Source organism: Giraffa tippelskirchi, chromosome 8 (assembly GCF_054371585.1).
Source record: "Giraffa tippelskirchi isolate mGirTip1 chromosome 8, T2T-mGirTip1v1.2.pri, whole genome shotgun sequence".
Taxonomy (NCBI): Eukaryota; Metazoa; Chordata; class Mammalia; order Artiodactyla; family Giraffidae; genus Giraffa; species Giraffa tippelskirchi.
Window position 1 is genome coordinate 128,103,657 of NC_137282.1, and position 19,926 is coordinate 128,123,582.

Genomic DNA, 19,926 nt, shown 5'->3' on the forward strand with positions numbered 1-19,926 from the left:
TCGCGTGTCGTCCACACAGCTCACAGAGTTCCTCTTGGCCCCTCTGACCCCGGCCTCCTCCATCCCAGGGAGTCCCAGAGTCCAGCCAAGGGCAGAGCTCCTATGCCCGCTCCCCTTGCGGCTCCTGCTGGGGAAGCCACAGGGCTGAGCTGAGCCTTGAGGCGGGGACAGGGGAAGGGCAGAAACACGCTGCGGCTGCAGCCACGCCAAGGACCACAAGGCGCCGAGGTCCCTGGGGTGGCGGAGGCGTTTCAGGCGAGTCCCCTGTCTCTGTAGTAAAGAAGGTGCTGGCAGGTTGGATAGAAACTTGTGCTTTAATATCTCTGTGTGTGTGTGAGTGTGGGTGTGAGTGTGTGCGTGTGTCGAACAACCATCTCCAGGGCCTCAGTGCCGGGCCTTTGTCCTTGTCCTCTGCTCCTCCTCGCAGCCGATGACGGCACCTTCCCCGGCAGGCGGCCCTGCCCCTGGGCACCCCGGCTGGTGTGGGGTCAGTCTTTGGTACGATGCGGACACTTTGGTGTGCCGGGGGGCGGGGTGGGGGCGCCACGCAGTTCTCATCATCTCTGCAACGCCAAGAGGAAGATGGCCACAGGCCCCCAGAGCTGTGGGAGGGGCTGGTGGGGGGCTCCACTGCCCGGCATCACCACCACTGTGATGGGAGAGAGAAGGGACACAGGCCGGGGCTCTGGTCAGCTCGGCAGGGCCAGGGAGGAGCGGGAGGACAGGCAGGCCATGGGAGGGTCATTCCTCTGCCCCCACTCTGTGCACAAGGACACGCACAAGATGTGAGGTGGGCGTTAATTCTGCCTGCTGGGTCCAAATCCTGTCCTGTGGCTCACTAAGGAAGACACAGAGCAATTCATTTGACCTCAGGGACCTCAGCTTCTTCATCTATATGATGAGTCTAATAGGGAACTTTTCTGGTCACTCAGCGGATCAGACTCCACGCTTCCACTGCAGGAGGCAGGGGTTTGATCCCTGGTTGGCAAACTAGGGATCCCACATGCCTTGTGGTGTGGCCAAAGGTAAAAAGAAAACGGGGAATGACAAAAACAAATAAAGTAAAAATAAAATAAAAATAACATGAGTGGAAGAGCCACTCCGGAGGACTGTGGTGAGGAATGAATGAGACCATACATATACAGGTGTCTGTACCTTGCCTGGTATGTGGTAATTACTTGGTAATCTCGAGCTGATATTATGGCAAACACCTGGCCCCCAATGTGGGAAGGGGTATGGTTTCACATGTGGACACACACACACAGACACACAGACACACAGACACACACACACAGACACTGCTACTGTAAACTTAGCTCACAGGAGGGTCTGGTCGTCTCATTGTCCTCCACACAGCCCACAGCCTGAACCAGGGTGGGGCCCGAGGTGGGTACCAATCATACCAGTACCTGTTCCCACAGCTACTAACACATGCACCCCATCACCCCGCTACCCGGAACCCCAATTCAGACACCAACAACACCTCCCCTGACACAGGCACCCCCACCCACCCACTTTCTGCCCTGCACCTTTATTGGGATCCATCTGCTTCCTGGGACACTCCCCCTTCTTCAGGGTGACGTCATCTATGGCGATATCCCCCAGGTAGCCTGAGCCTCGGACACCCTCAAAAATAATCTGGGGTGGGATCAGAGAGCAGGGAGCATGGTGAGGGAGGTTCTGCTCCCAGCCTTTACCCTCTGTCTCCCAGGAAGGTCCCCCCATCTCTGCATGCTTTTCTCCTCAGCTCCTGCTGGGAGTGCTGTAAGGAGAGGCGGGCCTGGGTGACTCACCTGGAAAGGCCCGTTCGGGTTGATGGGCACATGTGCCTGCTGCCACACATTGCCCTTATTGCCGCTGAGGGACCAAGCGTGCGTGTCCAGGGCCCCTTTGTTCCGGGACCGCACCAGGAGGTTGAGGGAGCCTGTGTGGGGTGTGAGGAGAGGCGGCGGTGAGGGGCCACTCTCACCTTTCCCCATTCACCACCCTCAAATCCCTACCAGGGCCCGCAGCCCTGCCCCCACTGGACGGGACCTCCTCCCCACTGCAGACTGGTCAGCATCCTCTTATCCCAGAGGGGCCCTCAGTGTGGGAAAGAGAGGACACCAGGGCTTCCGTTCACCAGGACAATTTTCAAAGTTTCTTTCATGTCTTCCCTTCCTTCCGAATCAGTAATCCCCCCACCCACACACACCCCCACCCTTCCTCCTCTAGGCAGGAGAGTTGTCCTAGGACACTGGGGCCCAAGTCTGAACACAAAGCAAGATTCCCAAAGTACATAGTGCACACACTTGGTGGTACGCGATGCTACTGCGATGATTTCTGCAGGTTAAGTGTGTGCTAAGCTGCTTCAGCTGTGTCTGACTCTTGGCAACCCCAAGGACTCCTCTGTCCATATAATGGTAGATACCAGTCATTATGCTGTGCTGAGTCGCTTCAGTCATCTCTGACTCTTTGCAACCCCATGGACTGTGGCCCGCCAGGCTCCTCTGTCTTTGGGGATTCTCCAGGCAAGAATACTGGAGTGGGTTGCCATTACCTTCTCCAGGGGATCTTCCCAACCCAGGGATCGAACCCACGTCTCTTATGTCTCCTGGACTGGCAGGTGGGTTCTTTACCACTAGCACCACCAGGGAAGCCCCCTGAAGGTACAGGAACCAAATTCAAAAATTTAATACTTGGAGGGTGGCAAGTAGGTGAAATGGATGAAGAAACTAAAAAGGATTGAACTTCCAATGATAAAATAAGTCCTGGGGATGTAATGTACAGCATGGTGACTACAGTTACTAATACTGTATTGCATATTTGAAAGTTGCTAAGAGAGTAGATCTTAAAAGTTCTCATCATAAGGAAAAAAAATTCTCGTGATAGATATTAACTAGACTTATTGTAGCAATTATTTTGCAATATACACAAATGTCAAATCATTATGTTGTACATCTGGAATTAATATAATGTCAATTATACCTCAATAAAAATGTAATACTTAATGTTTTAAGAGGTGAATAAAGTGAGCACTTCAAACTCACAACTTCTCTAATATTGATGCTTAGGACAAAGCTAAGAAAAAAGGAGGTGATTTAAAGAAAAATATTAGTGTATGTGCTACATAGCTGTGGTAAAGTGTGAAATTTTGAAGTTATTAACCTAGGGGTGCTGAGCCCCTCTGCCCACAGACCCAGGGGCCTGGAATTGTGGAGGTGCTGACAGGCGATGGAAAAGGAGGAGTGGATCCAGCCTTGAGGAGGAGCACCCAGGCAAGGGCGTGCCCCTTCACCGGCGCTGCCAGCCTATCTCAAGCCCCCTGTGACATGAAGACCTGGCTCAGAGGGAAGGGGAATCAATCTTAGGTGGCACCTGGTGCCTGGCATTTTCATGGCACTGTCCACAGACAAAGCCACACCATCTGTGACACCAGATAGACAGACCCCTGGTGGGGGAGGGCCACCAAATGTTACCTGCCTGAGAGCAAAGGAGTTGGCTTGGACCAAGGAGAGCCAGCGAGACACAAGGTCTGGGGACAGCTGGTGCCTGGGGCTGCCAGGTGGGGTGGGAGGGGTGGGGAGAGGAGGGACCAGGACAGCAGGAAATGCCCACCCCTCCCCAGCAGCAGATCTAGGCCTGGGGGAGGAACACACCAAAGATCCGAGGCCTGTGGGGACCCCTGCAGCAGATGGGGCCCTCAGAGGGCTGCAGCCAGCACCCAGAGGGCCGGGAGGTGCCACACTGGCATAGGCAGGGCCCAAGCCCCGATGTCTTTTGGGCTTCTCACCAGCCCCAAAGGGGACCTCCCTCTCTTCCCCCTTCTTGGAGATTTTTCTCCTATCCCAATCCCCGAATCCCCAGGGTCTAGCCTCAATCTTCAAACCTTTCCTTTCTCCTCCACCACCCTGTCCCAAGGACTCAAATGGGAGAAGCCCACCTTTTCACTGCTAAACCAAAACTGAAGTTCTGCCCCCTTCCCTGGTCATCCCACCAGCTCCAAGATCTCCCCTCTTCCTGACAGCCTTTCACAGGGTCAGCCAGAGCCCTAAGGATGCCTGCTCACTATGTTCTTTGTCACCTCCGGAGCTGAACTGAGCTACAAGCTGCAGCCTGGACATAGTCCAGCTTTGCAGGCCCTGGGTTTTGCCTGAGCTGTTCCCACTGCTTGAGATGCCCTCCCCTGCTATGTTCCCCTGACCAAATCTTTTTTGTGCTTCAAGGTCTCTCTGAAACACCACCTCTTCCAGGAAGTCTTCCCAGGCTGGAGGTGGTTCTGTGCTTCCTGCGAACTCTGAGACCTTAAACTGTAGCTCCTCTTGCCCAGAGCACTCCCCACTCTGTGGAGTGGTAGTTAACTGGGATTCTCATCTTCTCTCATTTGACTCCAGAGGGAAAGCCCCCATCAAACTGCTATCTGCTTTCAATATTTGAATGCTCAGTGAAGAACTTTCTATGTCATCAGGACTGAAAAGGGACTTTCATAGCATCTCAGAGTTAGAAGTTACCTCAGGGGTCATCAAGTCCAGCCTCCACTACCTCCCTTTCATTCACTCATTCGCCTAATTGAGCAGGTTCTGTTCTAGACACCAGAGACACATCCATGAATAAGACAAAGCACCATGCCTCCTGGAGCTTATGCTCCTTGGGTGGAAAGCACAATAAAGAATATAACACAGGAAGGGGATGGAGAAATGTTTTACATGGGGCTGTCAGGGACCTCTCCAAGGAGACCTGAATGGAGAGGGGGAGAACATTCCAGGTCAGGGGCCTGGAAGGCATAAAGGAACCTGCCTCAAATATATAAAGAAAAGCAAAATTAGTGTGCTTGAGCTGAGTGGAGTCACGGGAGAGCAGCAGAAAATGAGATCAGAGAAGCAGGAAGGGGTGGACCAGGTCTGGGAGGCCTGGAGAAGACAGTGAAGGAAGAGGGATGAGCAGGGGAGTAACATTACCCTGCACAGGGGTCCCCTCCACAGCTCCCCTGCTAGACGGTCCTCCTACCCAGGGAAAGAATAGCCGACTCCTTTGCTGGGCAGATCTGATGCTTACAGCATCTTCCTCAGGTGGAATTCAGGACTGCCTCCCAGAAGTTTTCAATGATTGGTGTTTGTCCCACCTACTGGGGGACACCTAGCAAGCTCTGGAACACAGACAGCTCCCTCAGGGATTTCTCTGCTCCCAGGCACCCAGGCATCCCAGCTCTTAAGGCTTAATCTCCCAGGGCCTTACTGTATCCAACATGCTCTTCTTGCCAGCTGGGTCCTCCATGCTCCTCCTGAGCTGAGGACAAAATGACCACCTGTCCTGGTTTGCCTGGGATGTGGGACTTCTAGTGCTAAAGGTGGGAAAGGCTGGGGCAAACCAGGATTGGTTTGAACTGGTTACTCTAGCTGGGCAGCGTGGTCCTGTTCATCCTCATCCCCACCTATCTCACAGGAAGCTTCTCACGAAGTCCAGACCCAGTCATGAATGAACTGGATTGTGCAGATAGCCTGGAGGACTCCAGAGGATGCAGAAGGTCCCATCCACACCTCATTCTAGTTCATTAATTTAGCCTGACCCATTGCTCCAGCTGTGGACACTTCACAGTGAGCCTTTAGGTCTACACTTGGTTAAAGTCACTTCCTCTGCTGTGTAGCCAAGGAGAACAATGAACATTTCTGTGACCTCTTAAGGCATGACTGTCAAGAGATACAGTTTTGAGGGAAAAGCAAGGCACAGAACACTGTACATAAAATGTAGGGAAAAAGGATACATGTGTACTGGCTTCTATACACACAAAGCATTTCTGGAAGTTTGCCCCCCCCGCCCCTCAAATCTAGTACCTTGATTACCTCTGGAGAGGTACTCTAGGCGGCAGGAAGACTGGGATGGGAGGGGGACTCTCATTATGTACCTTTTGTACCTTCTGACTTGTGCAAAAGACATTACCTTTCCCGTAAATATGTAAACAAACAAACAAAATTAAAATTGTCACTTCCTCAGCAGTCTTCCATAATCAGGTCCCCAGAGTCAGTCAAGTCTCCCTGTTATCAGCTGTCTTGACCCCCGTCCTGCTGTTGCAGACACACATCACAGTGGTTGCTAAATTCTACCTGGTGTAATTAGTTATTTACTAATAACTAAATTACTAATTAGTATTTACTAATTACTAATTAGTATTTACTAATACTAATTACTAATAGTTATTACTATTTACTAATTACTAATGTCCGTCTCTCCCACTTGACTGGAGGTGCCAAGAGGATGAGGAATCTGTCCATCCTGTTCTCTGCAGCACCTGAAGCCAGGCACAGAGCAGGACGTCTGGAAGTGATGGCTCAACTGACGAGTTCACTGACTAATGTGACGCTCCTACCAGAACCCTCTCTTCCCAAAGGGCACACTCCTTGGGTTCACAGTTGTGTGTAGGAAGTAGGACTTCCTCTCGCTGCTCACAAAGCAGCTCCCTTCCAACACTGTGTTTAGGGCTTGGGAGAGTCAGCAGTATTGGGCTGCTGTGTGATCTTGGGCATAAGCTTAACCTCTCTGGTTTATATGGTAACACCTCACTCATTCTGTGGCTGTGAGTGTTGGTGAGACTACAGATGCAGAGCATCCAGAAAGTCACCTGGCAGGCAATGAATACATGTAGCGTCTTAGCTGACTTCTCCATCCCCTCTAAGACTTCCACCTCATCCTGCTGAAGCCATTTTCTTTGCAGATTCGGGAAGGCTTGATCACCTCAAGCCCTCAGACAAGCTGGCTCTCTGGACCTCCCTCTTGCCCAGATTCTGCTCACACTCTCTACAATCACACTCCCTGTGATCTGGCCGAGTTGGAAAGCCCAGGCCTAGGGAGACCAGTCCCCAGCTTCCTGTGGACCCCTGCCCCCTCCGAGAAGCAGCACTCACTCAGGCAGGTTCCCTGGTCCTTCGACTCACCAATGTGCTTTCCGTACATGTGATAGAAGAAGGAGACACAGTAGAACTTGGCGCTGGCGTTGTACAGGGGACTCACCAACCTCGCACGGTCCCCCAGCTCCCGGGGCCTTGATGTCTCAATGAACATGTAGTAGCCTGCAGAGAAGTGGAGATGTACCAACACTCTCCTCCTCAGCCTTCCCAGCCCTCTTTCCATCTGACTCCTTTTCTGCTCACGTATCAGCTATATGAATCCTAGGTGCCTCACACCACCCCAATCTGTCCTCCCTGCCTCAGAGCACAGCAGTCTGGGCCAGCACTTGTGAGCTCTTAGCTCTGTCGCAGCTTCTCTTGTTCTCAATCTTTAGCAGGTGAGGGCTGTGTCTCCCCTCAGACTGGGGCTCCCCGAGGCAGGGCTGTGTCTCCTCTCAGACTGGGGCTCCCCAAAGACAGAGATTTGTCTCCCCTCAGACTGGGGCTCCTTGAGGGCAGGGCTGTGTCTCCCTCCAGACTGGGGCTCCCTGAGGCAGGGCTGTGTCTCCCCTCAGACGGGGGATCCCTTGAAGCAGGGCTGTGTCTCCCCTCAGACTGGGGCTCCCTGAGAGCAGGGCTGGGTCTCCCCTCAGACTGGGGCTCCCTGAGGGCAGGGCTGTGTCTCCCCTCAGACTGGGGATTCCTTGAAGCAGGGCTGTGTCTCCCCTCAGACTGGGGCTCCCTGAGGCAGGGCTGTGTCTCCCCGCAGACTGGGGTTCCCCAAAGACAGAGATTTGTCTCCCCTTAGCCTGGGGCTCCCTGAGGCAGGGCTGTGTCTCCCCTCAGACTGGGGCTCCCTGGGGCAGGGCTGTGCCTCCCCTCAGACTGGGGCTCCCCAAAGACAGAGATTTGTCTCCCCTCAGCCTGGGGCTCCCCAGAGGCAGGGCTGTGTCTCCCCTCAGACTGGGGCTCCCTGAGGGCAGGGCTGTGTCTCCCCTCAGACTGGGGCTCCCTGAGGCAGGGCTGTATCTCCCTCAGACTAGGAATCCCTGAGGCAGGGCTGTGTCTCCCCTCAGACTGGGGCTCCCTGAGGGCAGGGCTGGGTCTCCCCTCAGACTGGGGCTCCCTGAGGCAGGGCTGTGTCTCCCCTCAGACTGGGGCTCCCTGAGGCAGGGCTGTATCTCCCTCAGACTAGGAATCCCTGAGGCAGGGCTGTGTCTCCCCTCAGACCGGGGTTCCCTGAGGGAGGGCTGTGTCTCCCCTCAGACCGGGGCTCCCTGAGGCAGGGCTGTGTCTCCCCTCAGACCTGGGCTCCCTGAGGCAGGGCTGTGTCTCCCCTCAGACTGCAGCTCCCTGAGGCAGGACTGTGTCTCCCCTCAGCCTGGGGCTCCCTGAGGCAGGGCTGTGTCTCCCCTCAGCCTGGGGCTCCCTGAGGCAGGGCTGTGTCTCCCCTCAGACTGGGGCTCCCTGAGGCAGGGCTGTGTCTCCCCTCAGACTGGGGTTCCCCAAAGACAGAGATTTGTCTCCCCTTAGCCTGGGGCTCCCTGAGGCAGGGCTGTGTCTCCCCTCAGACTGGGGCTCCCTGGGGCAGGGCTGTGCCTCCCCTCAGACTGGGGCTCCCCAAAGACAGAGATTTGTCTCCCCTCAGCCTGGGGCTCCCTGAGGCAGGGCTGTGTCTCCCCTCAGACTGGGGCTCCCTGAGGCAGGGCTGTGTCTCCCCTCAGACTGGGGCTCCCTGAGGCAGGGCTGTATCTCCCTCAGACTAGGAATCCCTGAGGCAGGGCTGTGTCTCCCCTCAGACCGGGGTTCCCTGAGGGAGGGCTGTGTCTCCCCTCAGACAGGGGCTCCCTGAGGCAGGGCTGTGTCTCCCCTCAGACCTGGGCTCCCTGAGGCAGGGCTGTGTCTCCCCTCAGACCGGGGTTCCCTGAGGGAGGGCTGTGTCTCCCCTCAGACCGGGGCTCCCTGAGGCAGGGCTGTGTCTCCCCTCAGCCTGGGGCTCCCTGAGGCAGGGCTGTGTCTCCCCTCAGACTGGGGCTCCCTGAGGCAGGGCTGTATCTCCCTCAGACTAGGAATCCCTGAGGCAGGGCTGTGTCTCCCCTCAGACCGGGGTTCCCTGAGGCAGGGCTGTGTCTCCCCTCAGCCTGGGGCTCCCTGAGGCAGGGCTGTGTCTCCCCTCAGACTGCAGCTCCCTGAGACAGGACTGTGTCTCCCCTTAGCCTGGGGCTCCCTGAGGCAGGGCTGTGTCTCCCCTCAGACTGGGGCTCCCTGGGGCAGGGCTGTGCCTCCCCTCAGACTGGGGCTCCCCAAAGACAGAGATTTGTCTCCCCTCAGCCTGGGGCTCCCTGAGGCAGGGCTGTGTCTCCCCTCAGACTGGGGGGTCCCTGAGGCAGGGCTGTATGTCCCCTCAGACTGGGAATCCCTGAGGCAGGGCTGTGTCTCCCCTCAGACTGGGGCTCCCTGAGGGCAGGGCTGTATCTCCCCTCAGACTGGGGCTCCCTGAGGCAGGGCTGTGTCTCCCCTCAGACTGGGGCTCCCTGAGGGCAGGGCTGTATCTCCCTCAGACTAGGAATCCCTGAGGGAGGGCTGTGTCTCCCCTCAGACCGGGGTTCCCTGAGGGAGGGCTGTGTCTCCCCTCAGACCGGGGCTCCCTGAGGCAGGGCTGTGTCTCCCCTCAGACCTGGGCTCCCTGAGGCAGGGCTGTGTCTCCCCTCAGACTGCAGCTCCCTGAGGCAGGGCTGTGTCTCCCCTCAGCCTGGGGCTCCCTGAGGCAGGGCTGTGTCTCCCCTCAGACTGGGGCTCCCTGAGGCAGGGCTGTGTCTCCCCTCAGACTGGGGTTCCCCAAAGACAGAGATTTGTCTCCCCTTAGCCTGGGGCTCCCTGAGGCAGGGCTGTGTCTCCCCTCAGACTGGGGCTCCCTGAGGCAGGGCTGTGCCTCCCCTCAGACTGGGGCTCCCCAAAGACAGAGATTTGTCTCCCCTCAGCCTGGGGCTCCCTGAGGCAGGGCTGTGTCTCCCCTCAGACTGGGGGGCCCCTGAGGCAGGGCTGTATGTCCCCTCAGACTGGGAATCCCTGAGGCAGGGCTGTGTCTCCCCTCAGACTGGGGCTCCCTGAGGGCAGGGCTGTGTCTCCCCTCAGCCTGGGGCTCCCTGAGGGCAGGGCTGTGTCTCCCCTCAGCCTGGGGCTCCCTGAGGCAGGGCTGTGTCTCCCCTCAGACTGGGGCTCCCTGAGGCAGGGCTGTGTCTCCCCTCAGACTGGGGCTCCCTGAGGCAGGGCTGTATCTCCCTCAGACTAGGAATCCCTGAGGTAGGGCTGTGTCTCCCCTCAGACTGGGTTTCCCTGAGGCAGGGCTGTGTCTCCCCTCAGACTGGGTTTCCCTGAGGCAGGGCTGTGTCTCCCCTCAGACTGCGGCTCCCTGAGGCAGGGCTGTGTCTCCCCTCAGACTGGGGCTCCCTGAGGCAGGGCTGTCTCCCCTCAGACCGGGGCTCCCTGAGGCAGGACTGTCTCCCCTCAGACCGGGGCTCCCTGAGGCAGGGCTGTGTCTCCCCTCAGACCGGGGCTCCCTGAGGCAGGGCTGTGTCTCTCCTCAGCCTGGGGCTCCCTGAGGCAGGGCTGTGTCTCCCCTCAGACTGGGGCTCCCCAAAGACAGGGCTGTGTCTCCCCCTCAGATTTGGGCTCCCCAGCGCTAGACCCCTCCCTGAAGCAGTTCTCCATTCCGAGCAGCAGTCCATGTCCTCACCCTCAGGGGTGCCACTTATGTCAGTAGGGGGACCAGTGTTGGGAGAGCGCTTCGGGTTCTGGGTGAGGGCATTCTGCCGGGTCCAGTCAAAATTGTCTGTCAGGTCCTGGGTGTAGCCACAGATCTTCTCATCCTCAAAGTGACAGGTGTTGTCTGCAGTCAGGGCAGGGTGGGGAGGGAGTGAGACAAAGAGGGTCAGCCTACTCGGATCCCCTCATCCAGTTTTAACTTCCTGGTCACCCCCGAGGCAGCTCCCAAACATCCAAGTAGTGGACCCAGGATCCCAAGGCTCCAGAAAGCAGGCAACAGGGCCCTTGACACATCTGTTCCCGGAACAGGACTTCTTAAACTTTTTGGTGCCAGAAACCCTTCTGACGTCTAATGAAGTTAAGGACCCCATCGCAGATTATTTAGGTGCATAAAATGAATAGCATAGGGTTACAAAGGAAATCATATTATACTGAAATATAGTCATCGAAAAACAAATGTGTGATATAATAATAAGTGGGTTTCTCTATTATCTAACTAAATCACAAGATCTAGTGTTAGGTCTAAGTACTGTAGTTTTGAAACACTAATGAATGGAAATGATGTTTACAGATATCTGCAACAACTTTTAGGCGATATAAAAACACTGGATTTCCACTGGTGACAAAGTCAATCAGGTAATGATTACACCATATTCCTACATGCATCATTTAAGGGGAGGTTAAATTTCTGTGAGAAGTTAGGGAAAATAACGAAGTACTTGTAGGCCCTTCCAGGTTCCAGTTTCATGGGCCAATTCTGATCATTTGGGGGGCAGTCAGTCCATGGATCTCAGATTAAGGACCCCTGCCCCAGGGAACAGAGAAGGTGGATTAACCTATCTTTCCATTTTTCTTCTGGGGACAGTGAACGGTGCTGAGCGAGGACAAAAGACCCTGAGTTAGAGATGTCCTCTTGACTCCACCCTCCCTTCAAGCCTTTAAGCCCCAGAATAAATCCCAGATGCAAATATCTCCAAGCCCAACCCTGCTCCCTCCTGCTTCTCCTGCCAATGGCGGGCCTCCACATTATTTTCTCTCTGGGTGTCTCCTGGGGGTCCCTTCCTCCCTCCCAGGGGAACTTTTGTGACCCTAAAGGTAAAGAGAAGTAGGCAGGGGTATCTCACCTGACAAATTGGGAGAGCTGATGGCTGAGAAAGCAAGCAGGAAAACCAAGTCAGAACCAAGGTGTGGGGCTGTGCAGAGGGTGCCTGGGCTTAAGACCAGGAAACAGAGTCCCCAGAGCAGGACTGGGGGCCAGAAGCACCTGGCCTGCAGTAACAGAGTAGGACACTGCAGATTGGGGAACCCCAAGCTCAGGAACCACGCGGGAAATATGGAGGGTTCCCTTGAGTGTGAGATGGGCCCACCTATCCCACCGCCGCCACCACCACCTACGCTCCGTGTAGTGGATGATGCGGGAGGCCATATCTCCAGCCCCAAAAGTGGTGTAGGGCGTGAGGCGGACCTCGTAGCTGTGGGGCACTCGGAGGTCGGTCAGGATGTACTCCAGCAGCTGCCCCTTCTCCACACGCCGCACCGGGATCGCCTTCACCAGGGCGTTGTGCTGATTCAACTGTAGATACAGGGAGTCCCCAGATGCCCAATAGGCCATGCCCTCCACCTGAGCACCTGCCCAGACCCTGGTGTGACACTGCGGGGGCAGCATTGAGGAGCAGAAAGAGCAAAGGACTAGGAAGCCAGGCCCTCAGTTTCCTCATCTGTAAGACAGAGCAATCACCCCTTCCATGCCCCCCTCCCAGGGCTGTCTTGGGGCCATGGTAAAGAATCCACCTGCCAATGCAGGAGATGTAAGAGATTTTCGATCCCTGGGTCAGGAGGAAGAAATGGCAACCCACTCTAGTCTTCTTGCCTGGAGAATCCCATGGACAGAGGAGCCTGGTGGACTACAGTACATGGGGTCGCAAGAGAGTCAGACACAACTGAGCACACATATGAACAAGTATTGAACAATTAATATGTGCTAGGCACTGCTCCAAATGCAATGTGATTATTAACTTGTTTAATCCTCAATACAATGGCCTTATCAGGTGCAATATTATAACTACCTCCATTTTACAAATAAAGAAACTGAGGCCAAACAGATGTAGCCTGCCCAAATTAATACAGAACTGATATTTAGCTTAGGCAGTCTGCCCCAGGGTCACCTCTTACCCTCCACCCAACTACCCCTTAGCTGGGTGGAACCACATGGAATGAGACTGGACACAAGACCAGTAGAGTGGCTCTGACCCTGCATCCTAGAGACACTGTGGGTGAGACTTACGCTCCTGCTTTAAGCTTCTGATGTAAGAGCAGATTCTGTGTTTTGTGAGCAGAAACGGCTCTGCTCCCTTCCCCCACATGAACCCTGCAGACTCCTGCCTAATTCCCAGGGCTGTGTGCAGAGCATGGGTTCAGCAGGGATAGGTCCCCAGAGACTCCCAGCTCCTGCTGCTGTGTCCAGAACACTGTGGCTCTGGCTCAGAAGAGCCTTCTATAAGAGAGTCAGTGTGTCTTCAACCCCTTCCCCAGGCTTGACAAGCACTCCCAGGGCCAGCCTGCACCTGGGCCCCTGTCCCCCTCAGCCCACCTGGCGGACACTGAGTCTGTAGTTGAGCACGGGGTCGACAGCATCAGGCTCCCTCTGGGTCCACTGCAGCACGTAGGAGTAGTTCTTGGACAGCTTGTGGCTGCGGGTGGGGTTGGGGGTGTCGAAGTAAAACTCCGGGCTGTAGGCTTTGGCTGAGAGGGTGGGGAGCGGGGCACGGGGCCATGAAGAGTAGGGGGTGGGGAGAGACACAGAGAGAGGAGGCATGGGAGAGGGAGACAGAAGAGGATGGGCGGAAGAGAGAGAGGGATAGGGGGAGACAAAAACAAGGAATATTGTGAGGAGAGGAGGTGGTGGGAGAAGAGGAGATTGGGGAGGATGAGGGTGGGAAGGGAAGGTGGCAGATGGAGGAAAGGGAGATTGGGAATCCAAGAGGTGGTGTTGGTGAGAATGGAGCGGAAAGGCCACGGAAAGGCCAGAAAAGAGAAACATGGGGAGACACAGAGAAGGGATGTTGGAGAAGACACAGGGGAAGAGCATTGGGGAGACACCAAGAAGGGTCAAGGATTTTGAGGCAGAAGGAAGGGAAGAGAGATAAAGACCAAAAGGTGGGGAGACAGGGAAAGTGTGGGAGAAGAGGGGAGAGGGGGAGGAGGTGGGAAATGTCACAGGGGCCTCTGGCTGGCAGGGCTGGGCGGGGTGAGGAGGGACTGGGGAGGCGGCCGGTGACCTGTGGTCCTAGCCCCCACTGTTGAGTGAGGAGATCCAGAAAAGAGCTAAAGGGATAGCAGGCCAGTCAGGGGCTGTGGGGAGAGCCAGGGTGCGGTAAAATGGGGAACAGGAACATCCGGGCTCTCCTCGGGGCGCTGCTTCTGACAGGGAGCTGGCTTTCCCCACAGGAGGTGGAGATGGGGTGGATCGGCAATCCCATCAGCTCTTTGTCTTTACCCTCTGCTCTCACCACGACCTCCACCCCTTTCTGCCCAGCTGCAGCCCTAAAGTGCCCTCTCGAATGACTTGAAGACGTGGGACTGAAAGGGATTTCTGGGCGCCAAGAGGCCGGAACCTCTAGAGTGATAGTTCAGGAACTGTGTGCTGGCTGGCCCAGCGCCACCCTCCATGTTCCAGAGAAGCTGTCGAGGGGGGGCATCTTCTCCCTTCCCCCCAAGCTATGGCTCAGGCCCCTCACCCCAGGCCTGCAGTCAGGAAAAGATTCCCTATTTGCAGCTTCGGGGGCCAAGGACAAAGGAAGACGGGCTTGAAGAGTGATAGCTGAGATGGGGCAGTACCCAGGGCTTGAGCGGGTGAGTCTAAACCTAATTGGGGACCCAGCTGGAAAGACCGAACTGCTTGCTACCTGAACAAGTATAAGCAGAGAGCTGGAAGGCGCGAAGCCTATGCTGGAAGGGGCAAAGCCTATGCCTCATACAGGCTGGGCGTGAGCGGGGTGAGAACCATCAAGGGCTAGTACCCAAGGGCTCTGGAGGCGCGAAGCCTAGGCCTGGTGAAGACTTGAGCAGGGTTGGGGCTCTCAGAGGCCAGGTCTGAATGGGCCTTGAAACGGGAAGGCCTAGACCTCGAGTGGGCGTGCGGAGTGGGAAGGGCTGCGAGAGGGGGTCCTGGTTAGATCCGAGAGGGCTGCGCGAAGCCTACACCTGGCATGGGCGGGTCCTGGCAAGGCAAGGGGCCTAAACCGGGTGCACGTGGGCGGAAGGGGCGGGCTCCAGGCCGGGAGTGGGCGGGGTTGGAGTTGGGCGGAGTCTGGGCCCAGGGGGGCGGGGCCGCCGGGACGCTCACCCGAGACCTGGAAGAGGCAGGCGCCCGAACCCACGTCGTTGGAGACGCTGCACTCGTAGCTGCCACTGCTCTCGCGGGTGACGGCGTCGAGGCGTAGCTCGGAGTGGTCGGGGGCCTCGGCGGCGACGGGGACGGCGGGCGGCGGAGGCAGCAGCTGCCCTTTGAAGCGCCACACAGCCGAGGCGATGCGCTGGGGGCTGCCTCGAAGCAGCGAGCAGCGCAGGAGCACCGGCCGGCCCAGCGCCTGGCGCACGTCCTGGGAGCCGGGCTCCACCTCCGGCGGGACTGGGGGCGGAGGCAGCGGTCAGCGGGGCCTCTCCCCACGGGGTAGGGTCTGAGGAGCTGCCCCACGGGGAAGCGACGCATTCGCCCCTACGCCCGTACCCCCCCAGCCTGGAAATGTCTCAGGGCGGACACACACAGGGTACCCAACAGCCACACCTCCCGACCTGCAGATGCCTACTCCTCCCCGCCGTAACTTCCAGCCGAGCTTCCCAGATGGGGCCTCTATTTGTGCCTCAAATGGTCCCCTCTCCCCGTGTGATGAAAAGCAACACAACGTCAGGGTTTAGAGCATGTTCCTCGGAGCAAGAGGGCTTAGGTTCAAAGCCCAGCTCTGCCTCTAAATAGCTGTAAGATCTTAGGAAAGTTTCTTAATGTCTGTGTGACCCAGTTTCCCTATTTGTAAAAATGGGTGAATAATAGAATCTATACACAGAGTTGTGAAGGTCTAGATGAGTTAGTGCGTTAAAATACTCAGAACAGTGCTTGCCACATGGCAGGTTAACTCTCGGGCTTCCTTGGTGGCTCGAAGAATAAAGAATCCGCCTGCAATATAGGAGACCTGGGTTTGATCCCTGGGTTGGGAAGATCCCCTGGAGGAGGGTGTGGCAACCCACTCCAGTATTCCTTCCTGGAGGATCCCTATGGACAGAGAAGCCTGGCGGGCTACAGTCCATGGGGTCGCAAAGAGTCGGACACGACTGAGTGACTAAGCACACAGCACAGGTTAACTCTCCTCATCACACGGAGGCAGTGTGTTCCCTTGAAGGTCCGTCCTCCTTCAAACTCTCATTTCCACTTGTCAAAATCAGTTCTTTGCTCACTGTGTCCCCGGGAATGAAGATGGGGTACAAGTGCCGCAAGGGTCATGGGCCTCCATGTCCTACAGCACGGGGGTCAAGGAGGTGTTGGGGTACCAGCAGTAGGAGGAGGGGTTTGGTCGGACGTGGAGGGTGGGGGTGAAGATGCGCCAGGCCTGCCTGGGGACCCGGAGGGACAGCTCGGACGGTAGTCTGGGTGGGGCGGTGGGACTCACACTGGACGTTCAGCTGCACCTGGGCCTCGCGTGGGCGCACGTTGAAGCCATTATAGCGAGCTGTCTGGCAGCGGTAGGTCCCACTCATGTCGCGGCTCACACGCTCCAGCCGCAGCTTCCCGTCCGAGGTCTCCTCCAGAGGCAGCCCCGACGGCAGCAACGCGGCCTCCTTGTCCACGCGGGACCACAGCACAGGCGGCCGCGGCTTGCCCCGCACTTCGCACTGCAGCTCAGCTGGCGAGCCCTCGCGCACGGTCACCACGACCCTGCCCTTGGGCACGCTGATGGTGGGCGGCACTGCGGGGCGGGGGAGAGGTAGGAGCCAGGTTAGAGCTTCCCCCGACCCCACCCCAACCCAGACCTCTGCTCTGGGGCGTCTGCTTCCCTGCCCCCACGTTCGAACCTCCCTTTCCCATCCCAGAGGCCCCACAGATCCTGCAGATTCTCCAAAGTAGAACTCCCCTCCCCCAAACCCTCTCCACTTCCTGGGCCTCTACCTCTCAAGGTCTCCCAATTCAGAAAGAGTACTGAAGTTGTCCAGGCCGATTCCTTTTATCCCCTAACCCCAACATTACTAAGGTTGGGGGATTCCATCTTTTATTCACTTATTTGGGGGACAGGGGGTTCCACTTTTTAAATAGTTCTGCTGAAAATTTATCCCTTAATCCTCTCTCTCCAGCCCACCCGCCCTGCTGTAGGGAAAGCTTCCATCGTCTCTTTCTGGAGTATTATCACAGATTCGTAGTCGGTCCCCCGCCATCCTCACCCTTCCTTCCAAAGTGATAGACTATCTGGGCTTTTGCAGGGCACACAGCCAGAATGAAGACTACTTCCCAGCCTGCCTTATGGCTGGCTGTGGTCATGTGACTAAATTCTGGCCAAGGGGGTGGGGTCTTTAAAGGGAGAGGCTGTGCCTCTCTTCCTCCTTCCTGCAGGCTGGAATGCAGACTGATGGCTGCAGCTGGCACTGCCATTGTGGACAAGGTGGCACATGCTAAGGAGAACAGAATAGCAAGATGAGATGGAGCCTGGGGCTCTGAGGACTTGATGGAGCAGAGCTACTATTCCAGCCTGGACTGCTCACTTTTACAAGAAGAAGAAATACACATATAGCTCATTTAAAGCCACTATTATTTAGGGTTTTTCTGTCATTCACAGCCAAGCCTAATCCAACTCAACACGTTGCCCAAATGAAGAGTCTTTTAAAGACTTCCAGAGAGAGGATATTTGTATACATATAGCTGATTCACTTTGCTGTGTAGCAAAAACTAACACAACATTGTAAAGCAATTAGAGTCCAACTAAAAAAAAAAAGACTTCCATGGGTCCCATCTTATATCACATCAAACAAATTAAAATGTCTACATTAAATATAAATTGTAAATAACTCTACAAGGCAAGTTGAGGTCCAGTTATCTAGTTGGCATAATGTATACTCTGTAAACATTAATACATTTATTGACTTTAATTCAGTAGTTTTCATTTTGTATTTTGGAGCCAATTAATTTATTTTTCCAATTCTACTCCATTTCCATAGGTTCTTAAAAAGCTTCCATACCCAAGGCATCAAGCTTATAAGCCAAATGAAGGAAATGGCCCTGTACCCACATTGATTTCCCTGTTTCTAAAACATCCCAGCTCCCAACCCTGCTTTGCCCCACAAGCTAAAGGGCTGTCCCCCCTTTTTGAGGCCATACTGCCCTCAGGTTAAAACTCAAACTTCTTGGCTCTGAAACAAGGCCCTCATGCTCTTACCTCTGTCAACTCTCAGCCTCATCTTCCCTTTCCCATCCTGAGTCCCAGCTGTGGGATCCACTTGTAAGGAACATACTTCCTGGATACAGCAAGTCTCATATACCTTGGGGACTCCCTGTCCCTCCTCTCCTGGGCTTGTCCCCTACACCTAGCAAATGGTCACATGGAACCTGGCTCCTCTAAGAAGTCTCCCCTGACGGCCCCAGGCAGCCTGGTCCTCCTCATGTCCCCAGGATGCTCTGCAGACCCCACGTTTAGCTCCTGAGTCTTCCTTTTCCTTTTCCTGTCCTGTAGTCTCCTGTTGTTCCTTTTCTTGCACCTTGCCGGACCCCTCCACAGCAGGTCTATCTCCCTGGCTAGGCAGTGAGCTCTGAGAATGGGGCTGTGGTATTCATGGCTGGGTTCCCCAGCTCCTCACCCAGGACATGGCTCAGGATATAAGAAATGGATTTGTGGAATCTGTGGAGCCTAGTTCACCCCAAAGCTCAGCTCAGGTCTGTCTCCTTCTGGAAGCCTTTCCTGACGCCTCCAGCTTCACCTGGCTCCTCCCTGTTCCGGTATCAGGATGGGAAGGGCCTCCAAGGCCATCTGATCCAGTGTCTCATAGAGGAGACTGAGGCCCAGAGAGTCAAAGAGGTTTAGCCTAAGTCAGCCAGCAACTCAGTGCAAGGTAGTGGAGGCTGGAAATGAGATTCCAGAGACTTTGTCCAGAGTCACTCCCTCCAAACTCTTTTTCCAAGTGTAAACCTTTCAGGGGTGGCTGAGAGCAAGATCTGAAGTCAGGCTGCCTGGGTTTGAATCCCAGCTCTACCATCTGTTGATGTGTTAAACTCTCTGAGCCTAAGTTTCTTCATCTCTAAAACCTGAAGATGAACCATCTACCCCACACAGTAAATCGTGAATGTGAATGAGATAAATACAAAATCATCAGAACATACAGTGAACACTCAATAAATGTTGGCTATTATTTCATTATTTTTTTTATTATTGGTATAAAGACCCAAATTCTCTGCAAAATCTGGCCCCTGTCAACCTCTCCACTCTCATCTGACTCCATTCTCCCAGCCACTCTCCTTCTTTCAGGGCTTCAAATGGTTCATGGACTTTCCTGCCTCAATGCCTTTGCACATGCCGATTCCTTGGCCTGCCTTTTTCTTCCACCTCTCTTGCTCTCTTGTGCCTACTAAAATCCTGCCCCTCCCTCAGATCTAGATCAAAACTATCTTAGGAAACTCTTGCCTGACTCTTATGCATCACAGTTTGCAGTGATATCTTTATTTGTGGGATGATCTGAAACACATCTGCTAGTAAGTCCAATAAGGGCAGAACCTGTTTTGCCCACCACTTTACTGCAGTGCCTAGCACAGTGCCTGGCATATAATACGTGTTTAATAAATGCATGCAGCATGAACAAATGATATCCTCCTCACTGTGGCCTCCCTTTCTCAAGCTGCTGCCCCTCCCCTCTGTGGGGCTCTCCAGCCCCTTCCATCCTCTCTGTTGCTCCACCTCCAGCTGCCCACCTGTCTCAGAGGAGATGTTGACCTCGACACTCAGGTCGGGCACAGGTGCCCCCGGGAAGGAAGCCACACACAGGTAGGTGCCGTAGTCACTGAAGTGCAGGTCAATGAGCTCTAGGCTGCTGGTGACGGCAGGCAACTCGGGGTCATTGCGAGTCACCAGCAGCCTCTTGGACATGCGCGCTGGCTTGCCATTCTTGAACCACTGGTAGGTCACCTTCTCCTGGGGCACTGCATCCACGTGGCAGGACAGCTTCAGATCCTGGCCCAGCTGTATGTTCTCACTCTCTTTGATCACATCTGGGGTGATCTGGAATGTGGCGTTCTTCATGGCTATGGGTGGAAGCGGAGGGAAGGGTGGCT

The 19,926-nt window shown here is 55.4% G+C and overlaps 1 protein-coding gene across 3 annotated transcripts in view; it reads right to left on the bottom strand.

Annotated features, from left to right (window-relative positions):
• Positions 1-295: 295 nt before the first annotated feature.
• The window catches only part of MDGA1 (MAM domain containing glycosylphosphatidylinositol anchor 1), a 65,320-nt gene continuing 45,689 nt past the window's right edge, over positions 296-19,926 (bottom strand). For 2 of the 3 annotated variants that reach the window (XM_081517716.1, XM_081517714.1), the window contains 11 exons: positions 19,567-19,896; positions 16,289-16,585; positions 14,971-15,255; positions 13,216-13,367; positions 12,021-12,198; positions 11,750-11,773; positions 10,597-10,749; positions 6,909-7,043; positions 1,794-1,924; positions 1,530-1,638; positions 296-649 (listed from right to left, as the gene is read on the bottom strand). In XM_081517716.1, the coding sequence (XP_081373842.1) occupies positions 558-649; positions 1,530-1,638; positions 1,794-1,924; positions 6,909-7,043; positions 10,597-10,749; positions 11,750-11,773; positions 12,021-12,198; positions 13,216-13,367; positions 14,971-15,255; positions 16,289-16,585; positions 19,567-19,896 (1,886 nt within the window). In that variant the 3' untranslated portion in view covers positions 296-557. The remainder of the gene's footprint in view (positions 650-1,529; positions 1,639-1,793; positions 1,925-6,908; positions 7,044-10,596; positions 10,750-11,749; positions 11,774-12,020; positions 12,199-13,215; positions 13,368-14,970; positions 15,256-16,288; positions 16,586-19,566; positions 19,897-19,926) is intronic. The other variant, XM_081517715.1, reaches the window with a different exon arrangement.